The following is a 23733-nucleotide window of genomic DNA, read 5'->3' as shown; positions in this document are numbered from 1 at the left end:
TTTCCACTCACGGGGTTGTCAGACAGATAACCCCATGGTCAAATACAGAGGGGGACACAGAGGGGTCCCAGTTTCCTTACATTTTGCATTGTCCCTTTAGCAACTTTGTTTTAGAAGGGGAGGGGATATGATTTGGCTAAAATTGGGAGGAGTCTCTGAATTTTGCTAAGCTCCCTACCACCAGCTGTCACTTCATAATTCGAGCCTTGGGGACATCAGGGAAAATAGTCTGGGGGAAGGGTTGTGAGGGAGAAATTGGTAGGTGAGGGAAGAGTGACCCTCCCCTTTTCGACCTGCTGATTCTCCCTTTCAAACGTCTCCTCAGTATTAGTGTTATAATGGGGTTCGAAGTCCCGTGCTTGCCTTAAAGTCCTTGCTTGCCATATAACATATAATTCCACCCTCGGTCTCGAAGAAATGTGTGTCTGGACAGTACAAATGCTCACACACACATATTTAAGGAGACAAAAGAAGGGTCTGTGTTTTGAGCTAAAGGGAGAAAGATGCCACATGATCTACAATTACAAAGAAAGAAGGTTCAGTTGAGAGAGTGCAGGAATACAACAATGTTTCACTTCTCTTCAATAGAATGGGTCATCCTCTGTGGGTCCACTAGTATGGAAGTTCAAAATCTTATATATGGCACAAAATTGAGATTTGGCGAAACTTTGTTTTCTTATAAGGTTCCAGGCCTCATGTGAAAGCATACAGTCAGTGTTAGGGCAAACAGTGTTAGTTGCAGTATTCACGGTGAGTTCATGTATTGTCCCCCCATCCAAAAACAACCCCTCTATTCCCCTAACCATACTTTCCTGCTGCCCCATTCTTATCTCCAGCTCTCTTCCTTTTGCTAACTTGAGGGAGGAAGGGTGGACTCTGCAAAAACCCAAACATCTCTCTTTCCAAACTAGACAAAGGACATTAGTTAGAGTGGATATGTGCCCCATACTGTTCTTCTTTCCCCTTCATGCTTGAGATCTAACCATAGAGACCAAATAAAGACTAGAGACACGCACATAGCTTGAACATCTAATATTAAACTGAATTCCAACTAGCCTACATTGACCCTGATAGATGTAGAGTATGGTGTGGCTCTGTCCATGATATGGTTAAAGCACTATGTACCTCGCCTTGGAAATTAAAGTGACAAGTAGTTCACAGACATGCCAATTGGTGTTGGACTTTGTGTTGTATTCAGGCACAGTGAATTAAGAGTTAAGTACTGCCTCCACATTATTGCCTTCCTCCTGTCACTTGGATTAGGAAAAACCCCACTGAGGCCCTTGTTCAGAGCCACACCAGAGCCCCATCTACATGAGCCTTTTACTCTGGAGCAGCTGCAAGTTGAGGTCCTTCAGGACAGACAACATAGTCGCCACTTCGCAGCCATCCATAGTTTTCTCTGGAAAATGCAGATTTCCAAGGAGGTGTTTTGCTGCAATGTTTTTCATCTGCTGCAGGTTTCCCTCAGTTGCAAGCCATCTGTCCCTTCCCCAAACTGACTTCGCATTTTGTAGTGGACATGTTGGAGGCATGCATAGTGCTAGCGTCGCTCTGTGACGCCCCTTTACTTTCCCCGTCCCTTCGCAGCTGCACAGTTACAGAGGCACAGAGGGGCGTTTTCATTTATTCAGTCACACTTTCTCACATTTTTGCAGTTTCATATCTTTGCAATGGTTGCTTTTTGGACTCAGTGCCCAAGGGCTGGGGGGGTCTTGAGGGAGGACCAACTTCACTCTGGCCACCATTTCGGAGCAATGGGTAGGCACGTACTGCTCACACCTTGTGGGTACGAACCATCGCGAGAGTCTCAGGCTGGGGAACTGACAAACAGATGGCGTGGAAATGAAGAAGTACAGAACACCCACTGTTTACCTAACGAGGGACGGAAAGACACAACAGAACCCCTAAAATACAAAACAGCCACTGAACTGTCGCATTCCCCACGCTCATGCACCTGCACAGCTGCACATTAAAAGGGCATGGCGAAGTCTCTTAGGGAAGCCCACAGTAAATCCCGAGTGCTATTGAGTTCAGCAGGGTTTATTCCCTGGTAAGCAGGCAAAGGATTGTAAGCAGAGTCTTTGGGTTCAACAGACAGCAATGGCCCATGTCCCTTTGGGTGTCAGGGATAGTTTCTAAGATCGGCAGAATCGAGGGATGCTTTGGCTGGGCAGCCCCACTTCAAACCACAGGTGTGTGAATTGCATATGCCAAACTGGTGCCCTCCAGATGTGTTGGATTATAACTCCCCTCAGCCCACAGGGGCCATGCTGGCTCAGAATGATGACACTTGTAGTCCAACACACCTGGAGGGCATCAGGTTGGGGAAAGTTGGCATACTTCATTGGGTATCCATCTTAAGAATGACAGCTATACCCACATTTGCAAAACGACCCTTTGACCTGCAATGATGCCATTTTTCTCTGTGTGGAGTGGCTTTTCTTCCGGGGCATGGAGCATTCAGACATGCAAATATAGCAATACTATCTAAAATGTTATCCTTTGATCCTGCTAACTGCATAAACTGCCTCTAGCTGTTCCCCACAGTTGGGGTCAGGAAGCAACTTATCCCTGGGTCAGATTGTAGGCAGCCAGCAGAAGCTTTGCGCTCTCCCGTGAGGCGTTTGGCTTGGTGCTTTGGCTTGAATTATTCACAACCATTTGCTTGTGGCGCCCTTTTCTTGGATGGCGGGTCTATTTATTTATCTGTTTATTTTTCTGGGGTTCTGCATGTCCTGCCCTTCAGGGTTAATGCTCCCATGACCGCTCATGAGAGTTCTGTCAGAATAAACGATAAAAATGGAAATGTTTCAAAATGGCAACTTAACATGTTTTGTTTTGTTTTTACAGAGCAGCAACAATACAGCAGCAGCAAAATGAAAACCTTTAAAGCCTTAAACAGCTTGGGGCCAGATAAAGGGGCAGAAACCGCAGGAATGCAATGGGTTGACATGGATTCAGAGTGAGTGAGACATCAAAATAATGGCAGGGAAAGCTAGGATGGACTGTCTCAGGCAGTGGAGTCTGGTGGCTGCGATGTCAGTGCAAAGCACCTTGGATAGCTCCTTTAGAGTTTTGACTGAAACCCGGAGCGGATTTACCAGCCCACCGATATCAGAGCCACCAGCCTCCACTGCTCTCCGGATATCTCAGGGACTGCCTCCTCCCACACAAACCTGCCTGTGTATTATGATATTTGTAGGACACCCTTCTGGGAGTCCACAAGCCACCTGAGGTGACCCATGACACGGCCTTCTCTGTTGTGGCAGCTCACCTTCAGAATGGTATCCTCAGGGGAACCTTGCCTAGCATTGTCTGTGCTTTCATTTTGGCACTAGGTGAAGGTCTTTTCATGCTCCAGAGGCCCTTCAGTGTGTCTTAATTTGTGGTTTATCTGTTTTTGATGTCTACTGCTGTGTGTGTGTTTTAATTTATTGTATTTTATTTGATGGGAGGCACAAAGGGATGGTCCAAGACATTTTGCTGTGTGAGGTGGAGCAGCAAATGGTGCCCCCCCACCCCCCAGTCAGGATGCATAGGACTCAAGGCTAGTCAAGTAATTTTGGCATCCGAGGCAGAAAATCCCACAAGCACCTCTCCCCTTCCCTGGCAGTGAAACATACAACAATAAGGGCGCAGTCCTATGGGTTGAACCCTCAAGGATCGTAAGAACCCAGACCTGGAGGCTTATGATCATCCTATGCAGGGCAAGAGGAACGGTGGAGGCAATCCTTGCCTTCCCATTCTCCTGCCCTGCATTTTCACTAGATGGGCCTTTTTGCCATCTAGCTGGGGCAGAGGGGGAGGGAAGGAGGTTGGGGAGGTCTCAGGATAGATCGTATCCTGGCCTCATACATGTCCTCTCCTCCCCGCCCACTGAAACACCCCCCCTTCCCCCTCCTCTGAGGCTGAGTTCTTAACCTCAGAGAGGCAGCCGGCGTGGTTCTTTCTGCGCCAGCTGCGAGGGACGGGGGGATGGATCTCTGATTCGCCCCTCCAAGGTTAGAGCGCTGTCTCCAGCCTCACAGCTGGGAATCCAAAGTATCCTATGGCTCCTCAGTCACTGTCTAGGGGCCATAGGATTGCTCCCTAATAAACTAAATAACAATTTGCTGCCCTTTCATGACTCCCCAAATCAGGTGCCTGAGGTGGCTGCCACACTCTTCCTAATGGTAGGGACTGACCTTGTACACCTTCCTGCCTCAGGTGCATCTAAATGTGGTATACATATACCTTATCTTGCCTCAGCCCTGAACTCAGTACTTGGCTTTAGGAAAGCCCCTCCTTATTACCCTTAGCCCCTCCATCAGTAATATGTGGAATAATAATATGTGGACTTGCTTTGCAAAGTTGCTTTAAGGATTAATAATGTGCATGAAGTGCTCTAATTGAACCCTTAAAAGTGCTATGCAAATGTTAAATGTTATTAATTAAAACCAATTCCAGGGATATTTCAAAAGGCCTAGGGAAATGACAAGGTCTTCAGCTGGCTTCAAAAAGACATAGAAGTTTGTGTTAGGCAAGCCTCCCTACAAAGAGCATGCCGAAGGAGCAGGTTTGTATTTTGAGGCCTAGTCCCTGCCTCTGCCACGTATTAGCCTCCCTGGAGAGAACATTCCAAAGGCACCTCAATCAAGAAGGCTGTCTTGTGGGTTGCCACCAGCCTCACCTCAGAGGGCAGAGAAACCTGGAGAAGGATGTCCACAGATGAAAATGTATGGACAGGTTTATGTATGGGTATGTAGGGTTGTAGCCAATGGTCTAACTTGAGTATCATTCATTTCCATGGCTAAAGTAAGTAGGACTAACATTGGAGACAACCCATAAGGACAAAACTGAAGAACAGTCCTGCTGGATCAGGCCAACGGGCCATCTAGTCAACATCCGGTTTCCTACAGTGGCCATCCAGATGCCCATGGGAAGCCCATAGGCTGGACATGAGTGCAATAGCACCCTCTTACTCATGTTCCCCAGGGATTAGTGTTCAGAGGCATGATTTCTGCCATCCTGAAGGGAGCAAATAGCCATCATGATGACTAGTAGCCGTTGACAGCCTTGTCCTCCATGGATTTGTCTAACCCCCTTTAAAGCCATCCAAGTTGGCAGACATCGCCACATCATATGGCAGTGAGATCCATAGTTTAACTGTGTGAACAAGTATTTCTTTTTGTCCTTCCTGAATCTCCCACCATTCAGCTTCATGGGATGTCCCCAGGCTCTAGTGATGATGAGAGAAGGAGGGAAAAGTCTCTCTGTCCCAGGGGTTCCCAATGCAGCACCCGTGGAGGCATCCAGTGGTGCCCACAAAGCTCAACTCCCTGCTGCCCTCAAAAAAATGTTTTTAAATAAAAACTTTAGAAAATGTTAGGGTCGTCTTCTTTCTCTTCCTTTCTAGCCTCTAGCCTTGCTCTTTCTCTCCCCTCTGCCCCTTTGTCTCACTGTTTCCCCCTCCCCCCAGGCTCTCGCGTCACTATTTCTCTCCCCACCTTTTTACCTTGCTGTTTCTCCCCCTCCTGCCCTCTAGCTGTGCCCTTTCTCTCCCCTCTGCACCTTTGCCTTGCTATTTCCCTCTCCCTCCCAGCCTCTAGCCTCTCTACCACCTCTTTAGTTCACTTTTGACCAGCTGGGCCCTCACAGCAGCCATTGAATGACTAGCCACATTCTCGGTGGGAGCCATTTTGCCGTGGTGCCCACAGCAGTTTCTGAAACTCCCAAATGTGCCCATGGGTCCAAAAAGGTTGGGAACCCCTGTTCTGTCCACTTTCACCCCAACAGGCCAAAGATAATCTGAAGGCGATTCTGCCCTCTGCTTGTGCCAAACGTAACTCCGGGTGGGTTGATCTGCACCAGGCCATGAGCCGGGGAGCTGGACTAGATGGCTGTTTGGTTCAGGCCCACCCACACTCCGTGAATGAAGCCCGCTGGTGGAGCGAAGTGTCTCTATCTATTCACAGGGATGCCATTTAGGGAGGGCTTGTGGGGGGGACCATGACACATCTTCTGTCTGCACACAAACCTCATGTTAGACCACCATGTGATTATTCCTCAGGAGCACATGTCTGTCCAGCCAGCGCCCTGATTCTACATGCTGAATGGCTGTTGTTAGGAGCAATTAAATGTCCTCTCTAGCTGTTATGCATGTCAGTGGCATAAATCCTTCACAGAAGTGTGTGTGTGTGTGCGCGCGCGCGCGCTCACATGCAATCTGCATAGATAATATTGCCCTGGTTGTTATGAGATACAAACAAATGGAAAAGTAACCACAACAAACAGCTACTTTGGAGATGGGCCGCAGCTCAACAGCGGAGCACATGTTTTGCTTGCAAAAGGTCCCAGGTTTGATCCCTGGCTTCTGCTATTTGAAGGATCTCATGCAAGAGCAGGGCTGGGAAAGGCCCAATGGAGGCTGGTGGTTCTGATTTTGGTGGGGCTGTGAATCCATACTGGGTTTTAGCCAGAACCAGACAGAACCCTAAAGGAGCTATCCAAGGCCCTGAACTCTACCCCTAGCATAGGTTCAGCACCATGGATAGCTCCCTTAGAGTTCTGATTGGTTCTGACTAAAACCGGAATGAATTCACAGCCCCACCGAAATAGGAGCCAACAACCTCCACTAGAAAGGCCCTGGTTGCTTTCAGATGGGTGGCTCTTAGCACTAATCCATTGTTGCTATTCTGTTGTAAGCTGTAAGCAGAATTGCAATTGACTTTCCACACAAATCTATCTATCTAAAATTATTTCTAGGACACCTTTAAGGCTGGAGCCCTCTCAAGCCCTCTACAAGATAAAAACCACACAAAGTGGATACAATAAAAAATTCATTTAACAATTCAATACAATCTGTAAAAACAGAGTTTGCTAACTAAAATCAATAAAATCAAAACTTACTAATAAAAACCAACAGCCCAGAATTACAGGAAGGCCAGTGAAAACAGGTGGGTCTTCAGAGCTTTTGTGAAGCTCTACAAAGAAGGGGCCTGATGAACCCCAATAACCTATTTGGAATATTGCACTTTTCCTGTAGGTTCATCCCACTATGTTCCATCCACACCCGTGGCTGTAACATAGCTGCTGTGGGTGGGGAAAGGAAAAGTCCAATTCACTTGAGTGACTATTTCTTTAATTAAAAACACACACCAGGCAATCCTTTAATAAATTAACAAAAATCCAGTATTTATTTAGCACTCAGCCAAAAAATGTCTCATGTTTGTTTTGGATGGAAAGTAGCAATTTGGTAATGTTGAATTGGTGCAGGGGGGAACCTGAATTCTAAATTGGTGATGACTGGAGCAGTGTTGTTTTTTTCTAATTACTATTGAAATTGTTGTAAAACCCTTTCATTTCAGCAATATTTTGCTAACATTTTTAAATGTTATTGCTGGAAAAAGTGTTCTATCACTAATGAAAAGACTGATTAGAGAAATAAAGAGGGTGATAAAATTGCACTCATTGCAAAGATTCCTGCATGCTGAGCTCTGATATGTTCACCACTGCTCACCGCCTCTTAAAAAAAGACAGAACAGCAGTCCTAAAGCAGCCTTACCCATCTGAGTGCCTTCCAGATGGGTTGGACTACAACTCCCAGCATCTCCCAGGCAGCACTAAGTGCATCTACTCTCCTCATGAAAGTTTTACTTCCCGCAGTAAGGCAAAAAGAGGAAGATGCTTTGAGAAAACATGGGAGGGTTACAAATGGATGAAGCTGTCGTATGGGCTGTGAGTGAATGAGGCATGGCGGTTCCACCCTAAATATCGAGTGTGTCTCTCCCACCTGAGTGGGAAGGACAAGAAAATAAGCCTCTGCCCTCCATGTACAGAAGCCATCTTTGAATCTTACTTCAGCACTGGTGATCGGACAGCATCCCCTACTGCACTTCAGGGCAGCAGGCCGGCTTAGGGGGCGCAGGGCAGGCTGCCCGGAACACACAGCTCAGTCCTCCAGCACCTTGCTGCCGCCCCCCAGCATCTGCCGCCTGAGGCTGCTGCCTCATTCTGCCGAATGGTAGGGCCAGCTCAGGACATTGGAAAACCAATGCCTGCCAGAGTGGACCAGCGGGTGGGGAACATGCAGCCCTCCAGATGCTGTTGGAGTGCACCCCTTGCCAGCATAACCCTTAGTGAGGGATGATGGGAGTTGCAGTCCAACAACATCTGGAGGCAGGGTGGCCATGTGTCCTTCTTTACAAAAGGGCAGCCCTCTATTTGAAAGGCTGTCCAGGAGTACTCCAATTTAAAGATAAAGAACCCTACAAAGGGAGAGTAGAGCAGGGGCCCTTGAAGTGGCCCATCAACAGTTAGCACCTGGACAACAGACTGAGCAGGCGCATGGGTCACCTGGTTGCCCACTATGCTGAGATGTATTGTATTTCTGTTCAAATTATAGTAATTATTTTTAAAATTTGCATGTATATGTATAAAATAGCATATGCAAATGTCATGCAGATCTGTGTCATCTTTTTTGGTGGTACATTTCTTCTTTGGGGCAATTTCTTTCTTTCTTTCTTTCACGGGGGGGGGGATGCCTAAGCAGCCGCCCTATCTGACAGCCACATGTTCCTCATCTCTGGAGTAGACAACAGAAGGCCTGACTCCATCAAAGTCTGCTTCCTACGTATGCATATTCATCAGCGCTCTTAAAATACGCTGTGTGTAATTTCATCTTGACTGTATTCAAGGGCAGATTTTTAAACCCTTGCAAAGAATTTAAAGCACCTCCCCCTGTGATGCTCTTGGCTACTAGGGGAGTTCATTTTAAACCCAGAATTTGGGGGCTGCTCAATACCGATGCCCTGGATTGGGTGGGGGTGGGAGGGCAAAGTCCGAACTGCCTCTTCTGCCTACTGTGTCATTCCATGGGCCACATTTCTCCCATGATGGGACGCCTGCAGCGACAACACAACCTGTGCGTATGCGGGCTGGGTTGGAGGCTGCTGCTGGCTGACGCTGGCTGTGCTGCTGTTGATGTCTTGTCTGCCCGCTCTCCTCCCCTGCCGGCCCCACCCCAGAGGCTCTGAGCCAAGTCAATTAGACCAGTTAATCCCAAATCCCCAGAGCTTCAGATCATGAGAACAGCCAGTCATGAAACCTGGCACACCCAAAACGCAGGGCTGCCAAGGCCCTCAGTTGCAACCAGCAAGAGCCCTGCTACTCATGCCAGGCCTTTCTCTGCCCCAGTTCAGGGCAAAACGGGATTAAAGGGGCTATTATTAACCATCACCTTGGGCCGCCAGATTTGATGTTTGTGACTTAATGCACAAGGCTGTTTCCTAGGCCAGAAATTACCGCAGACATCAGGATCAAACTGCCACAAAACAATCCCATCTCCATTTATCCTGTCTTGATTATATTTATATTATTCAGTTACTAGATTTGCAAACACTTCATGAATACATCTGGGTACAGGGGAGCTATAAAGGGTGGCCAGATGTCCTACTTTACAGAGGACAGTCCCCTATTTGAAGGATGGGGAACCTGTGGCCTGCAGACCAGATACAGCCTGAGGGGTGTGTCCCCATCCATCCCACCCAGCTCTTCCTCAGGCCCTGCCCACTCTCCCAGGAGGGAAAAGTTATTATCTCTGATCAGCCATTGATTGGCAATAAGAGCTTTTCCCTGCATGGGGGCAGAGCCTGGAATGGAAGCTGCTGCTGCGTGATTCAGTCCTGCTCCCTTGTGAGCAGACATTGTGCACATGCTTACTTCTGAGTAGACATGCCACAGCCTTGTCCTCCTTGCTTCTGGCTAGGCTTAAAATGGGTAAAAACTGGCGTTTTGCCTCACCTGCTCCTGCCTTTGGCCCCGCCCACAGATGGATGCGGCCCCTGAGACCTTTCCCAGATTGGAATTTGGCCCTTGGGCCAAAAAGGTTTCCCCACCCCAGCTCTGTTTGAAGGTGCCCTCTATTTGAAGGGCTGCCCAGGCCAAGTCCAGTTTAAAGATAAAGGGAGAGCAGCAGAGGCTTTGAAGTTGCCCATCCATGTTAGCAGGCACACAGGTCACCTCATCAGAGTCTTCCTCACTCTGGTGAGATCTCTTTCTCTTTATTTCTCTTTAAATTATATTACTTATTTCTAAATTTGCATCTCTATACATACATTAGCCTATGCAGATATTATTCAAATCTATACCCCATTTTGTTGTCTTTTTTGGTGATGCATACTTGGCTACCCTAACATCATGGGAATAGTCTACGTGCTGTGGCAGACAACTTACCTGAGGCCCCATCAGGATTAGCCAGTCTTCTTACCCTGAGGGAGCTTTTTCTTTCCACATTGATTTTTCTGCCAGGGTACCCCTGTGTACTGAAGAAGAGATACATTCCAGGGCACACTCTATTTGCATGGGCTGCTGGACTGACCTTTCAGGCCTAGGTGACACCACGCATAAACTGAGTATGCATCTTAAAATGCACCCCACATTCCCCTGCAAATTATTTCATTTATGTATTACATTTATACCCCCCACCCTTTTTTCCTCATGCAAGGAACCCAAGGTGGCTTACATGATTCTCCTCCTCTCCATTTTATCCTCACAACAACCCTGTGAGGTAAAGTAGGTTGACTGTCAGTGACTGGCCCAAAGTCACCCAGTGAGCTGCATGGCTGAGTGGGGACTAGAACCAGTTTGCCTGAGTCCCAGTCTAACAGTCTAGCCACTACACTACACTGGCTCTTAGGGGAGTTCAAATGATCTCAGGTGACAAGGCTCGGAAAGATCCTGGCCTGAGAGCTGCTCTCAGCCAGAGAAGCCAGTACTGGATGGCCCTGTGCGTGTATGTGTTGCTAATATAATATCCCTGGCATGGATCACATGACTCCGTTGCTGTTGTTTACCCTATATTGGCTCCCAGTTTGTTTCCAACCACAAGGTGCTGGTTACAATCTCCAAGGTCCAAATAACTTCAGACCAGAACATTTTAAAAAGGCGTGGGTAGAAGGTAGTTTGGGATCTATCGGTAGATCGATCTCTATGTGATTTGCAGCAAAGGTTTCTATTGTTCAACAGTAGCAACAAGAAAATTACCTTTTCCACTGAAAATAGGGTGCTGAAATGAAGGACATTTGTGGTAATCAGGAGTGGACTTTTGTGTGAAAGGACTTATGAGCTCAGTTCAATTCCGGTAATGAAAACAAATTCCTAGGGTCAAAATGTGTTCAGAGGCACCTGGCTCTTTAATTCGAAGTGTATTGTGTTTTGCCCCTGGCTCCAGCTGGTGGATCTGGGAGTTCTAGTAAAAAATTTTTTAAAAAAGACAAAGTAGATCCCACAAGGCTGAAGTCTGCCCACCCAGTTTAAAAGACTGCCTTCTGCTGCAAGAACCTGCCCACCCACTGAGATCATCAGCAGAAGGCCCTGTGCAGTGTGACTCCCAGCACCATCAGAGGTGAGATGGCAGCAACACAAAAACAGGGCCTTTTCAGTGGCAGCACCAACTCCATTCCCCTGGGAGATCCATCTGGCCCCGACATTCCAATATATACTAAAATGTGTCTGATGTAACCAGGCGTCTGGTTTGTACTAGTCATTCCTTTTCCTGGTTTGCAGTTTTGACAATTTGTTACTGCAGCCCAATTTATATCAGGGGTGTGGAACCTCTTTCAGCCTGCCCTGAGGGTTGAATTCCATGATGGAGAAGGTCTCGTGGGCCGCATTCCAGGGGCCAAAGGCAGATTGGGCAGGCCAAAAATACCAGCACATTTTAGCTTAAAGCTCTTACTGCTAGTAACAAAGCTTTAGGAGAGGCATTTCAACCTTTTAGAAAGGGGGGGGGCATGATAAAGTTAGGATTGTTGTTGTTCAGTCGTTTAGTTATGTCCGACTCTTCGTGACCCCATGGACCATAGCACGCCAGGCCTTCCTGTCCTCCGCTCTCTCCCGGAGCGTGCTCAAGTTCATATTCATTGCATCCGTGGTGCTATCTAGCCATCTCATCCTCTGCTGTCCCTTTCTCCTTTTGCCTTCAATCTTTCCCAGCATCAGGGTCTTTTCCAGTGATGTTTCTCTTCGCATTAGGTGGCCAAAATATTTGAGCTTCAGCTTCAGTATCTGTCCGTGCAATGAGCACTCAGGGTTGATTTCCTTTAGGATGGACTGATTTGACCTCCTTGCAGTCCAGGGGACTCGTAAGAGTCTTCTCCAGCACCACAGTTCGAAAGCATCGATTCTTCGGCGCTCAGCCTTCCTTATAGCCCAGCTCTCACAGCCATATGTTACTACTGGGAAACCCATAGCTTTGATTATACGAACCGTTGTCGGCAAGGTGATGTCTCTGCTTCTTACTATGCTGTCTAGGTTTGCCATAGCTTTTGTCCCAAGGAGCAAGCGTCTTTTAATTTCATGGCTACAGTCACCGTCTGCGGTGATCTTGGAGCCCAAGAAAATAAAATCTGTCACTGCTTCCATTTCTTCCCCTTCTATATGCCAGGAAGTGATGGGGCCAGATGCCATGATCTTCGTTTTTTTAATGTTGAGTTTCAGACCAGCTTTTGCACTCTCCACTTTCACCCTCAACAAGGGGCTCTTTAGATCCTCTTCGCTTTCTGCCATTAGGGTGGTATCGTCTGCGTATCTGAGGTTGTTGATAATTCTCCCGGCAATCTTAATTCTGACCTGTGATTCATCCAACCCGGCGTTTCTCATGATGTACTCTGCATATAAGTTAAATAAACAGGGCGACAATATACAGCCTTGTCTGAATTGGTGGTCAGAGGAAAAGGGAGAGTAGCTATTTAGGGAATGCTGGAGGGCCAAATTTGTTCCCCAGGAGAGCTGGATGAGGTTCTGGACCCCTGTCTAAAATTTTAGGATTTTGATGGATTATTTTACTCCAATATTTTTATCTTGTATGCTGCCTTGAAGGCCTTTTTTTGGTAGAAAAGCTGCCTAATGGATTTCTTTGGGAGTAAGTCCCGTTGACCTCACAAGCCCTTATATCTAAGTAAAGGTGGGTTGGAGGAACAGTGGGAACACAACATAATAAACCCACAAACATGCATAGGATTGTGCTTCAAGGCAGTGATCCTAAACATGCTTACGAAGGACTGAACTGCACTGAGCACAGCGGGACTTCAACATGCATAGGCTTGCAGTATAAAAAATAAATAAGGGCTCAAAATAAATAAGGGTGCCGAAAAAGTCCTGCAACTCCCAGCATTTTTTCTCTCTCTCTGTGTGCATAGGATTGCACCCTAAGCTAATTAACAAGCAGCTGTTTTATTAGCAGTGTGTCTGCCGTTACTGATCTTACCAAGGAATTGCTGATGAGTTTCTAAGGAAGCCAGAAGTTCTTTGGAACAGTTCGAAAAACAGTGTTCTAGTCAATTTCTTTTGTTCCCAGCTTGCTTCAGATCCGGATATTAAATTAAAGTTAATCAGATGAAGGAGGCTGCTCATTAGTGGGGTGGAAAAATAAAGAAAATAAAAGGACCCCTTGCCTAACCCAGACAAGAAGAGCTAGAGTCCGGATAAGGAGAATCATGAAGGCTGCCCCTTTGGTCAGCTTTGCAGCCCTGCTCATCTTTGTCTCACCAGGTAAGTGGAAGTAACTGGGAGAACTTGGAGCAGGGGACCAGGCATCCTTCAACCCTTGAGATAATGTAGCTGAATGTGAATATCAAGAAAATACTTGGGACACTGACAAAGACTATTTGGTTTACAACCAAGGAGGGTTTTATTTTTAATTGGTCAGAATTGCTGAGGGTACTGTTGCATCATGGTTGTTACTGGCCCTAATCCTGTACCTTTAACAGGAGCCTGACAGGCCAAAATGTAGCAAGTGAAACTTTTCCTGGCAAGGAGCGAAAGAGATGGGAAAAGCTGGAGCTGCTAGATTTTTGCATGCCAGTCTGCTTTTAAAGGCACCAGGGCAGGGCAGGCAACCCTAACTGAGAGGTGCTAGCAAGGCTGCATGTAGAGATGAGAAATGCCAGATTAGCATTTGAAATAACAATGGATTCATGGAAAACTTGATTGTCAGTCCAATAGGGGGACTTTTGAAACTGGTCTCTCTCACTCATAAAGAAAAGGGGAAGTTGTTGTTGTTGTTATTCCTCATCAATATACTGCAAACTTCCCCAACCTGGTGCCCTCCGGGTGTTTTGGACTACAACTCCCAGCTGCAGCTGATGGAAGTTGAAGTTGGGGACGGTTGATATAATGCTTTGGGTTTTGTAGAATAACAAGAAGGCAGCTCCATGCCCCAAGGAATATACAGTTTAGACCAGGGCTGGGGTACCTGTGGCCCTCTAGACAGTTCTCAAACTACAACTTCCATCATCCTTAACCATTGGGAATAGAGGCTTGTCTGGGGCTGATGGGAGATATAGTCCATCAACATAGGGCGGGCCTCAGGTTCCCTCAGTGGGAAGCACCTTGGATAGCTCCTTTAGAGGTCTGACTGAAACCTGGAACCAATTCACCACCCCACTGACCCTGGAGCCACCAGCCCCCACTGGGTTCCCCACGCCTGCTCTAGAAGCTGACACCAGGAGGAGAGGCGGAGGTGTGGGCAAACAGGGATATTTGGTCTGGGAACTGAGTCAGGCCTGTAAATACCACCCTATACCTGGTCAGCCAGAGTAAGAGTAAGAATCGCCTCAAGCAACCCAGCAAAGAATCCTTACAGCAGTATGGTTGTTGTTGTTGTTTTATCTATTTGGCCATAAATAGCTATGTGTGTGATCAGATGGGACTGAAATAATTCTTAATTATTTTTTTTTAAGTACTATAACTTTCCTGGTCTTATTTTCAAGGCTAGGCTGAGAAATCAGCTCCTCTACCTCGTTCTCTCCCAGGCGCGAGGCTGTTTGCTTTATTCTGAGCCCAGCCACTTTAGTGTGAAAAGGAGCAAAGGTTAAGCTGCTCAGCAACCCCACTTTCCTCCCTTCTTTCGGCCACAGCAAAATGGGCCAGGAGCAAAGCAGAATAAGGATGAAAGAGGGGCCCTAAAGGGGCAAAGTTTCCAGATTCCATGTGTGCAGCTGTTAAGGCTTCTGTGCCTTTAAGATTAGGTGCGGAACCTCTTCCAGTTCCAGCCCGAGGGTGGAATTCCATGTCCAAGAAGCTCTGGGGAGGGGGCACATTCCAGTGGTGGGCGGGGCCAAAGGCAAAAGGGGTGGAGCCAAAAACCCAGGCTATTGTAGCTGAAAGCTCTTTCTGCCAATCACTAAGCCTGAGGAGAGGCATTTAAAACTGTTTAAATGGTGAACAAACAGCACAAATGCTGAGAAACCACCACATCCCTGGTGGGGGGGAGACCAAGGAAGGGGGCGTGGCCTACGGGGAACCCTAGTGGGCAGGATTTGGCCCCTGAGCCTGAGGTTCAACATCCCTGCTTTAATAGTGGCAGCCAAAAGGAAGGATTTTGTACCTTCCAACCATCTCACTTCCCAGGGGAAAGCCCCTATTTTTTTGTTACCTGTCCCCAATAAATTAGTGTTCCCACTTTCAGGGATTTATTTATTTAAAACATTTATATCCCGCCCTATATCATTAGGATCTCAGGGCGGCGTACAGATAAAATCAGTTTAGACAATATAAAACAATAAATAATGGAGGGAGCAATCCTATGGCAGCTAGACAGCCATAGGATATGTGGGTTTCTGGGTACCGACCTCCGAGCCCACGCTCCAAGGTCGGTTCCCAGAGAACTGACCTTCCCCACCTTCCACGCTGCCTCGTGTTCTGCACTCCAAAGAGGAGTGTGGAGCAGCCGAATGGGGCATTCCGGGGCAGGGAAGGCAGAAATGCCGGTACGACACATCCTATGTGTCATCCGGCAGCCTCCTCCCCTGCTCCGCCTTCCCATGGCTAGGCAGCCAAAATTGGCTGTCTAGCTGCAAATGCAGAGCAGGAGAAGCACGGCGGGGACAATCCATGCTTCTCCTTCCTTGCACTGGATAGGCAGTTGCCTCTGAATTCGGAGGCGGCCACCTACCCCAGTAGGATTGCACCCTTAAACAGCTAAAATCATAATAAACCATTAAGCAGGCTAGTCCTCATTTAAAGTATAAAACAATAAAACAGTTAAAACAGTGTGCTACTTTAGGGAATGCATTTAGCCCTCAAAGACTTTGGAAAAAAGCCATGTTTTAACTTGGTGCCGAAATGAAATCACTGTCTGTGCTAATTGGGCCTCCAAAGGGAGGGCATTCCACAACTGGGGTGCCACAGCAGAGAAGGCCCTCTCCCATGTTCCACCACAGTGTATGACCCGCACTGGTGGGACGCAGAGGAGGGCCCCTCCAACAGACCTCAGTCCTCAGGCAGGCATATATAGGGGGAGGCATTCCCTCAAATATCAAGGTCCCAAACCGCAATCGCCAGCACAACTGGGATTGGGGAGAGTGAGCAAAGGGGAAAGATCTGTGTGGGCAGAAGATTGGGCATGGCAAGGAGCAACTCTTTCCTTCTCTGCCTGCCTGCCAACAGCTGATCTGCAGCAGGTGCAGGAAGAGGAAGGAGAACCTGGCGCCCTACAGCTTTTCAAGGTTTGCATTAAAAATAAAATTTTGAAGGGGGCCAGAAGAGGAGAGATTCATGGGCGTGGTCACTGGTAAATGGATGATGGCACCCATGAATCTCTCCACTTCCTGCACCCTTCAAAAATGTGTTTTAAAAAATCTGAGCAGATGTCGTCATCCTCTTCCATTTGAGGTCATCCCATGTTTCCCCACTGCCTCTTCCCTCTTTTTTTCTTACCGTGGAAAATCCATTTAGGAAGAAAAGATGGAACAGCGGTACAAGGCCTTCGAATGTTTAGAGCTAGGACCCTTCTGTCTGGAAGTACGCCATATGGTAGGACACTTTTGGTTTTCTTTGTGGATTCAGAAATATCTTTAAGTAAAAGAACAAGCACACCTCTTGGCTTTTAAATGAGTGGAAGGCAAGCCCTTGCAGAACAAACGAATGTACTGTTTAGCAGACAGAGTCTTCAGCGAATGCATAAAGCGGATGGATATGGTAGCGACCTTCGGCATGAGAGCTTAGGGGCCCTCACATGTGTCCCTGTTTTTGTCCACAAAAAGTTGGAGGGTGTGGAAATTCAGCTGATGCAGTTTTCTCCAGCATTGCATCATCACTCTGACGAGAGAAGCAGCATCCACGGAAAGGGTTGGATCCAGGATCGGCTTCCTGCGAGAGGAAGGGACCTTCTGTGAGAGGAAGGGCTCCACTTGAGGACAGTCCCTCTGCCAGATTTGCAGGGATCCTGGTTCCCTGCCACACGACAGCTCATCCCATTCAGCAGGATCTCCTGACTGCGTAGCATTTTCAGCAAGTCCACTTCACCTGCGTAGCATTTTCAGCAAGTCCACTTCACCTGCGTAGTCGATCCAACCTAAATCTGGATTCAACCCATCCTCTCCCTCTTTTATGCTGGCCTCAAGTCTGGCAATCCTCCGGAGGGAAAATGAACATGTCACATGCAGAACCAGGAGTGGGAAAAGACTCAAGGGACAGAGAGAGTTCTGGTTCCACCCCGCATATCCCAGTGCTCAGGGCAATTGTTCTGCAATAAGTTAACTTGATAAAAGCATATCAAGCTATGATGTTCTGGCATGAAGCAATAGCTGTTTAAAATAATAAATAGATAAGAAACATGGACCAGAGGTGCAGAGGAAGCAGTCTATTTACTCATAGGGAAATAATGATCATAGGCCAGGATTAATGGAATTTGGAGGAAAACAATACTCCCTGGTGGCGGAAATAAGGAAAAGCAGCCATTCTGCATTCTGTTATCACCAACTCCTTGGTCACAATGGGTAAAATCCATTCTACGTCCTACTTAGAGTAGACCCATTGAAATGAAAAGGGCTGAAGTTAATAATGACTAACTTAAATACCATTCATTTCAATGGGTCTACTCCACAAAAGACTTTGGTGGGATTTTACTCTAGGCTTATTTTGCACACAGTTCCCCTTCAGTTTAATTGTCACAGGCTGCAAGTTTTGAGTTTTGTTGCCATGTGACCACACTGTGAAATAAAACAAAATTGAGGTAGGCATGGAGATAATCAGTACTGTGACCTTTGTTCAGTTCTAGTACTCAAAACAATTTTCTGGGCTCAGAATTCTTTGGTTTTAAGTGTAAGTCTTTTGCCCCAGGCTCTGGTTGGTGGATTTCAGGATAAAAACAAAAAACAAAGGAGATCCCACCTCAGGCTCATCCCTGCTCTAGTCCATAGAATCATAGAATAGTAGGGTTGGAATAGGCCTGTAAGACCATCAAGTCCAACCCCCTTCAATACAGGAATCCAAGTCAGAGCATCCCTGACAGATGGCTGTCCAGCCTCATCTTGAACACCTCCAGTGTGGGACAGCCCACCACCTCCCTAGGTCATTGGTTCCATTGCCGTATTGCTCTAACAGTCAGGAAGTTTCTCCTGATGTTCAGCCGGAATCTGGCTTCCTGTCACTTGAGCCCATTATTCCGTGTCCTGCACTCCAGGATGATGGAGAAGCGATCCTGGCCTTCTTCTCTAAGCCAACTTTCAAGTACTTGAAGAGCACTATCATACCTCCCCTCAGTCTTCTCTTCTCAAGGCTAACGCTTATGCCACAGATAAATGCGTTCTCCCTTCCAAAGTGTCACCAGCTTCTTTGGTGCTCTTCCAGCAGCAGACTATCACCTAAGAACATAAGCCCTGCTGGATCAGACCAAGGGTCCGTCTAGTCCAGCATTCTGTTTACACAGTGGCCAACCAGCTGTTGACCAGGAACTCACAAGCAGGTTGTGAGTGCAACAGCAGCCTCCCACCCATGTTCCCCAGCAACTGGTGTACATAGGATCACTGCCTCTGGTAATGGAGGTAGCACATAGCCATCAAGACTAGTAGCCATTGATAGCCTTTTCCTCCAGGAATTTGTCTAAATCCCTTTTAAAGCCATCCAAACTGGTGGCCACCACTACATCCTGTAGTAGCGAATTCCATACTTTAACTATGCACTGTGTGAAGAAGTACTTCCTTTCATCTGTCCTGAATCTCCCCCCAATCAGCTTCATGGGATGACCCTGTTGGGTTCTAGTATTTTGAGAGAGGGAGAAAAATGTCTCCCTATCCACATTCTCCACACCATGCATAATTTTGTACACCTCTATCACGTCTCCCCTTACCCTCCTTTTTTTCCCAAGCTAAACAATCCCAGCAGATGTAACCTTCTCTCATAGGAGAGATGCTCCAGCCCCTTGATCATTTTAGTTGCCCTTTTCTGCACCTTTTCCAGCTCTACAATATCTTTTTTTAGGTGTGGTGACCAGAACTATACACAGTATTCCAAGTGTGGTCGCACCACAGATTTGTATAGGGGCAGTATGATGTTGGCAGTTTTATTCTCAATCCCTTTTCTAATTATGCCTAACATGGAGTTTGCCTTTTTTACAGCAGCTGCACACTGAGTTGACATCTTCATTGAGCTGTCCACCACAACCCCAAGATCTCTCTTCCTCGTCAGTCACCGCTACCTCAGATCCCATCAGGCTATACTTGAAGTTGGGATTCATTTTTTGCCCCAACGTGCATCATATCTACCCTAAACATTCGGAAGTTTCAGCCATCCTGTGTCCCACTCAGAATTCGTTTAACCCTTTATCACTGAGCATTATTTTATCACATTTGTATCCTATCCGTTTGTCTAAAGTGATCAGGGCAGCATGCATGTGGTTTCTGCATTTTCTCCTCATTAACAACCTATCCCATGAGGTAGGTTAGGCCTGGGCAAGGAACCTCTTTCAGCCCAAGGGCCAGCTTCAAGTTCAGAAAAGCTCTCAGGTAGGGATGCTGGAGAAATTCAAGATGGACTAAAATGAGCTCAGATTTCTAAGAATCAGACCTGTGGAAACTGCTGTGGAGCAACCCCCTCAGGCTGCGTGGAGTCCATGGACTTTCGGATGGGTTTTTTTTTTTAATTCTCCCAAAATTTACGCATATTTATTCATAGGAAAATATGCACATTTCTGCTGAGGAAAAGCTGAATGGAATGGGGGACAATACTCTAAATGTTACGTATAAAGGTAAATTCTTATGAAACCTCTTACGTAATTATCTGCGTATTTTTCCTCATGACAAAAAAAAAATCACATTAGTCTGCAAGCAAACAATGGAACAGAACGTGCCTGACAATCCGTGAAACAGGCAGAGCGGATTTTTATACAGTCCGTACATCTCTGCTCTTGAGGCATTTCAACCTTTTTGAATGGGGGAAGAACACTGGGAAACTAGCAAACCATTTGGGGATGTGTGGAAAGCAAGAAGCATCTGGTGGCTATCTAGGGCACCCCAGAGGTTCAGATTTGACCCCTGGGCCTGAGGTTCAACACCCCTGGGTTAGGCTGATAGATTGGCCCCAATGTCACCCAGCAAACTTCATTGGCTGAACAGGGATTTGAAACTAGGACTCTCCCGTCCATACCTGACACTTTGTCCACACCACTGCTCTGGTTATGGGCTGTGCCTTTAAGCACTTGCATCTTAAGACTGTTTTTGTTGCTCTTTGCCTTCAGGGTCCCCTTTGCGATGTTACACCTGCCTGTTCCCCACCATCACCCCGCAGGACTGCCTGAAGTTCGCCACACCATGCGGCCCAGCACAGAAATGTCTCACTTCCATGATAAGAGGGCACAGAGGTTCTGTTTCAACATTTCTCTCTCTTAAAATGGTTTTAATGTTTTGATCCTGTTTTGTCAAGAAAATGGGAAAGAAAATGTGGGGAGGAGGGAAGAGGCACAAAACATTTTAGAAATGGGCTGAGAATGGCCCTCACCCATCTATCACTCCCTCTAATAGCGAACTCAGTTGGTGAGCGCCAACAGAAATGCAGCCAAAGAAGGGCCACTGAAAAACAAGAGGAAGGCATCAACATGTTCAGGGGAATCCTGAGGTTGGCAAAAATACTACACATGCACACACAAAGGGGGCAAAAACAAAAGAAACCCTAGCCCAGTGAGCAGCGAGCATGTTCAGTAGCCACAGAATGTTAAGTGTTAGTTGGGAATGGAACATGGGGCGGGGGGAGTAGAAAGCCCTGCTTGAGCATCTCATAATATCGCAGAGGAGGGCATGCGGGTGGCTGGAACTGCACACAGGAACACTCCTATTAGGAGGTGCAGAAACTACGCTGCAATGCTTTGCTGCCAGTCCCCCTTGCCCAGATTTTGAAGCTAACTTCTCACACTTTTCAAAATTCCTGTTCCATCCTTGCTAAAGATAGATTCAAATCTTTATTGTTCGATTGCATCTCCATGTTGTCAGCCATTCCTGTTTCTAGCGGGAGCATCCTCTGATACTCCAAATGACAGGACAGAAGGAACCCAAGATTACGTTGGGGGAGGACCTTTTCTATTCCTCACTTTAAAAGAACAAGAAACTCAGGCTGGCTGGGACTGGTGGGGGTTGCAGTCCAACCTATTTGGAGGGCACCAGGTTGGAGAAGGCTGGCCTCCACGTTACTACGAGCACATTTTTCAAAAGGAAAGCTGAGACTCTCGAGCACAATAGCAGAACCGCGGAACAGAGCAAGCCCCAATTGTAGGCATGCAGGATTACTAGACAGATTGGGTGGATTTAACCTCAGATGGCAGGGGAAAGTAGGAAACGGACACACATAGGGCTTACGCTGTCTACCCTCCTCCCCCATTTCTCTCCCTTAGGTGCTCTTGAGCTAGTAATCCACGAGAAGAGCTGCGGAGATTCTTCTATGTGCGGAGTCCACGGCACCCGCCCGATGTTGGGAACCAACTTCACCTACTACTCTTACTGTTGCTCCACTGACCTATGCAACAGGGCTGCCGGGGAGCTCAGCACTTTCTGGGAGTTGCTGACACTCACCCCTCTGCCTCTCATCCTGGTCACCCTCTTCTGAGTCAGTCACGCCGCAAAAGCTGCCCTGTCCAAAGGCGTACGATGTCTTGGGACCACCTATGTATGACATGATGCTACTTTCTCTCAGCTCCCCAACAGATTATGAGCCCCAAGGCTTGCAGCGGGACAAGAGTAGGGGAAGTCTCCACCCCATTCTCTCTTTGTCAACCCCTTTTTGTTCCCCTTTCTTTGGATATTTTCTCAATTTAATTTGTAGATGGGAAATTTTAAAAACCCATTGTATTAATCTGCCTGATGCCACAATTGACTTTGTATCAAGGAGGAGAGGGAGGAAAATGTAAATATGGGGCGGGGAGAGAAAGAGACCCCTGCCCTTCCCATTGCTTTCATTTCATGACCTTTATCTGGCTCTGCTATCAAATGTGGACTGTTAAGTTAGCTGGGTCCGAGCCAGATGTTTGTTTGCGGTTTACTTGTTACTCTGTAGGCCACCAGATATTATCATAACAGCAACAATCATAATGAAATAATAAAATAATGAAATAGATCCATTTCTAGATCCGTTTCAATCGGGCTTCAGGCCTGGGCATGGGACAGAAATGGCCTTGATCGCTTTGGTGGATGATATGAGGAGGGCTTTTGATAGGGGGGAACACTCCTTCCTGGTTCTCCTTGACCTCTCAGCGGCTTTTGATACCGTTGACCACGGTATCCTCCTGGACCGCCTGGAGAGGATGGGTATTGGAGACATTACGGTGGTTCCGGTCCTTCCTCTCCGGCAGGTACCAGAGGGTAGCACTGGGAGAGGAGGTGTCAGACCTGTGGCCGCTCACGTGTGGGGTGCCACAGGGTTCCATCCTCTCCCCGATGCTATTTAACATCGATGTGAAGCTGCTGGGGGCTATCATCAGGAGGTTTGGGGTGCAGTGTCATCAATATGCGGATGACATGCAGCTCTACCTCTCGTTCAAATCTTCACCAGGGTTGACTGTAGAATCCCTGTCCAAATGTCTGGAGACGGTGAGTGGCTGGATGGGGAGGAATAAGCTGAAGCTGAACCCTGACAAGACCAAGGTACTTGATGGGAGACAAGAGGAGGTTGGAGGATGTTGTCCTGGTGTTGAATAGGGTATGGCTGCTGTTGAAAGACCAGGTCCACAGCCTGGGGGTCATTTTAGACTCCCACCTGTCCATGGAGGCTCAGGTGTCAGCCATGAGCCGGACAGTGCTGTACCAACTCCATCTGATACGGCAGCTGCACCCCTACCTTCCCAACCATCTGCTCCCATCGGTGGTACATGCCGTGGTCTCCTCTCGTCTAGACTACTGTAATGTGCCCTACGTGGGGTTACCGTTGAAGACGGTTTGGAAGCTGCAGCTGGTGCAGAACGCGGCGGCTCGCCTGATTAAAGGCAGCCGCCGGCGAGATCACATCACTCCAATGCTGAAGGAGTTTCACTGGTTACCACTTGTTTTCCGGGCCAAATTCAAGGTGTTGGTTTTGACCTTTAAAACCCTATATGGTTCCAGCCCAGCCTATCTCAAGGAGCACCTCTGGCAACACCAGACAGGCCGCTCAACAAGATCAGCCTCGGATGGCTTCTCTCTGTCCCATCAGCCAGAACAGCTAGGCTGATGAGGACAAGAGACAGGGCCTTCTCTGTGGTGGCCCCCACTCTGTGGAACTCCCTCCCTAGGGAACTCTGCCATGCCCTCTCTTAATGAGCTTCCGCCATGCACTGAAAACTTGGTTATTCAGGCAGGCATTTGGGGTGGGTTAGGGTATTTTTAAATAATGTTTTAATGTATAATCTTACTGTTTTAAATTGTACCATTGTACATCGCCCAGAGTGGCCTGGTGACCGGCCAGATGGGCAATTAAGAAATTTAATAAATAAAATAATGATGAAATGAG

General features: G+C 47.4%; 1 protein-coding gene across 1 annotated transcript; it reads left to right on the top strand.

Moving 5' to 3' along the window:
* Positions 1-13447: 13447 nt before the first annotated feature.
* On the top strand, positions 13448-23733 carry LOC146355368 (uncharacterized). The gene is made up of 3 exons (XM_084832549.1): positions 13448-13533; positions 20501-20623; positions 21647-23733. Exons 1-3 carry the CDS (start codon positions 13479-13481, stop codon positions 21856-21858), a joined length of 390 nt encoding a protein of 129 aa, XP_084688675.1. The 5' UTR covers positions 13448-13478; the 3' UTR covers positions 21859-23733.

Source organism: Heloderma suspectum, chromosome 2, assembly GCF_057233095.1.
Source record: "Heloderma suspectum isolate Gila_16-S chromosome 2, 16-S_ref, whole genome shotgun sequence".
NCBI lineage: Eukaryota > Metazoa > Chordata > Lepidosauria > Squamata > Helodermatidae > Heloderma > Heloderma suspectum.
Note: the sequence above shows the minus strand (reverse complement) of the source record. Positions and strands in the feature narration are given on the sequence as shown.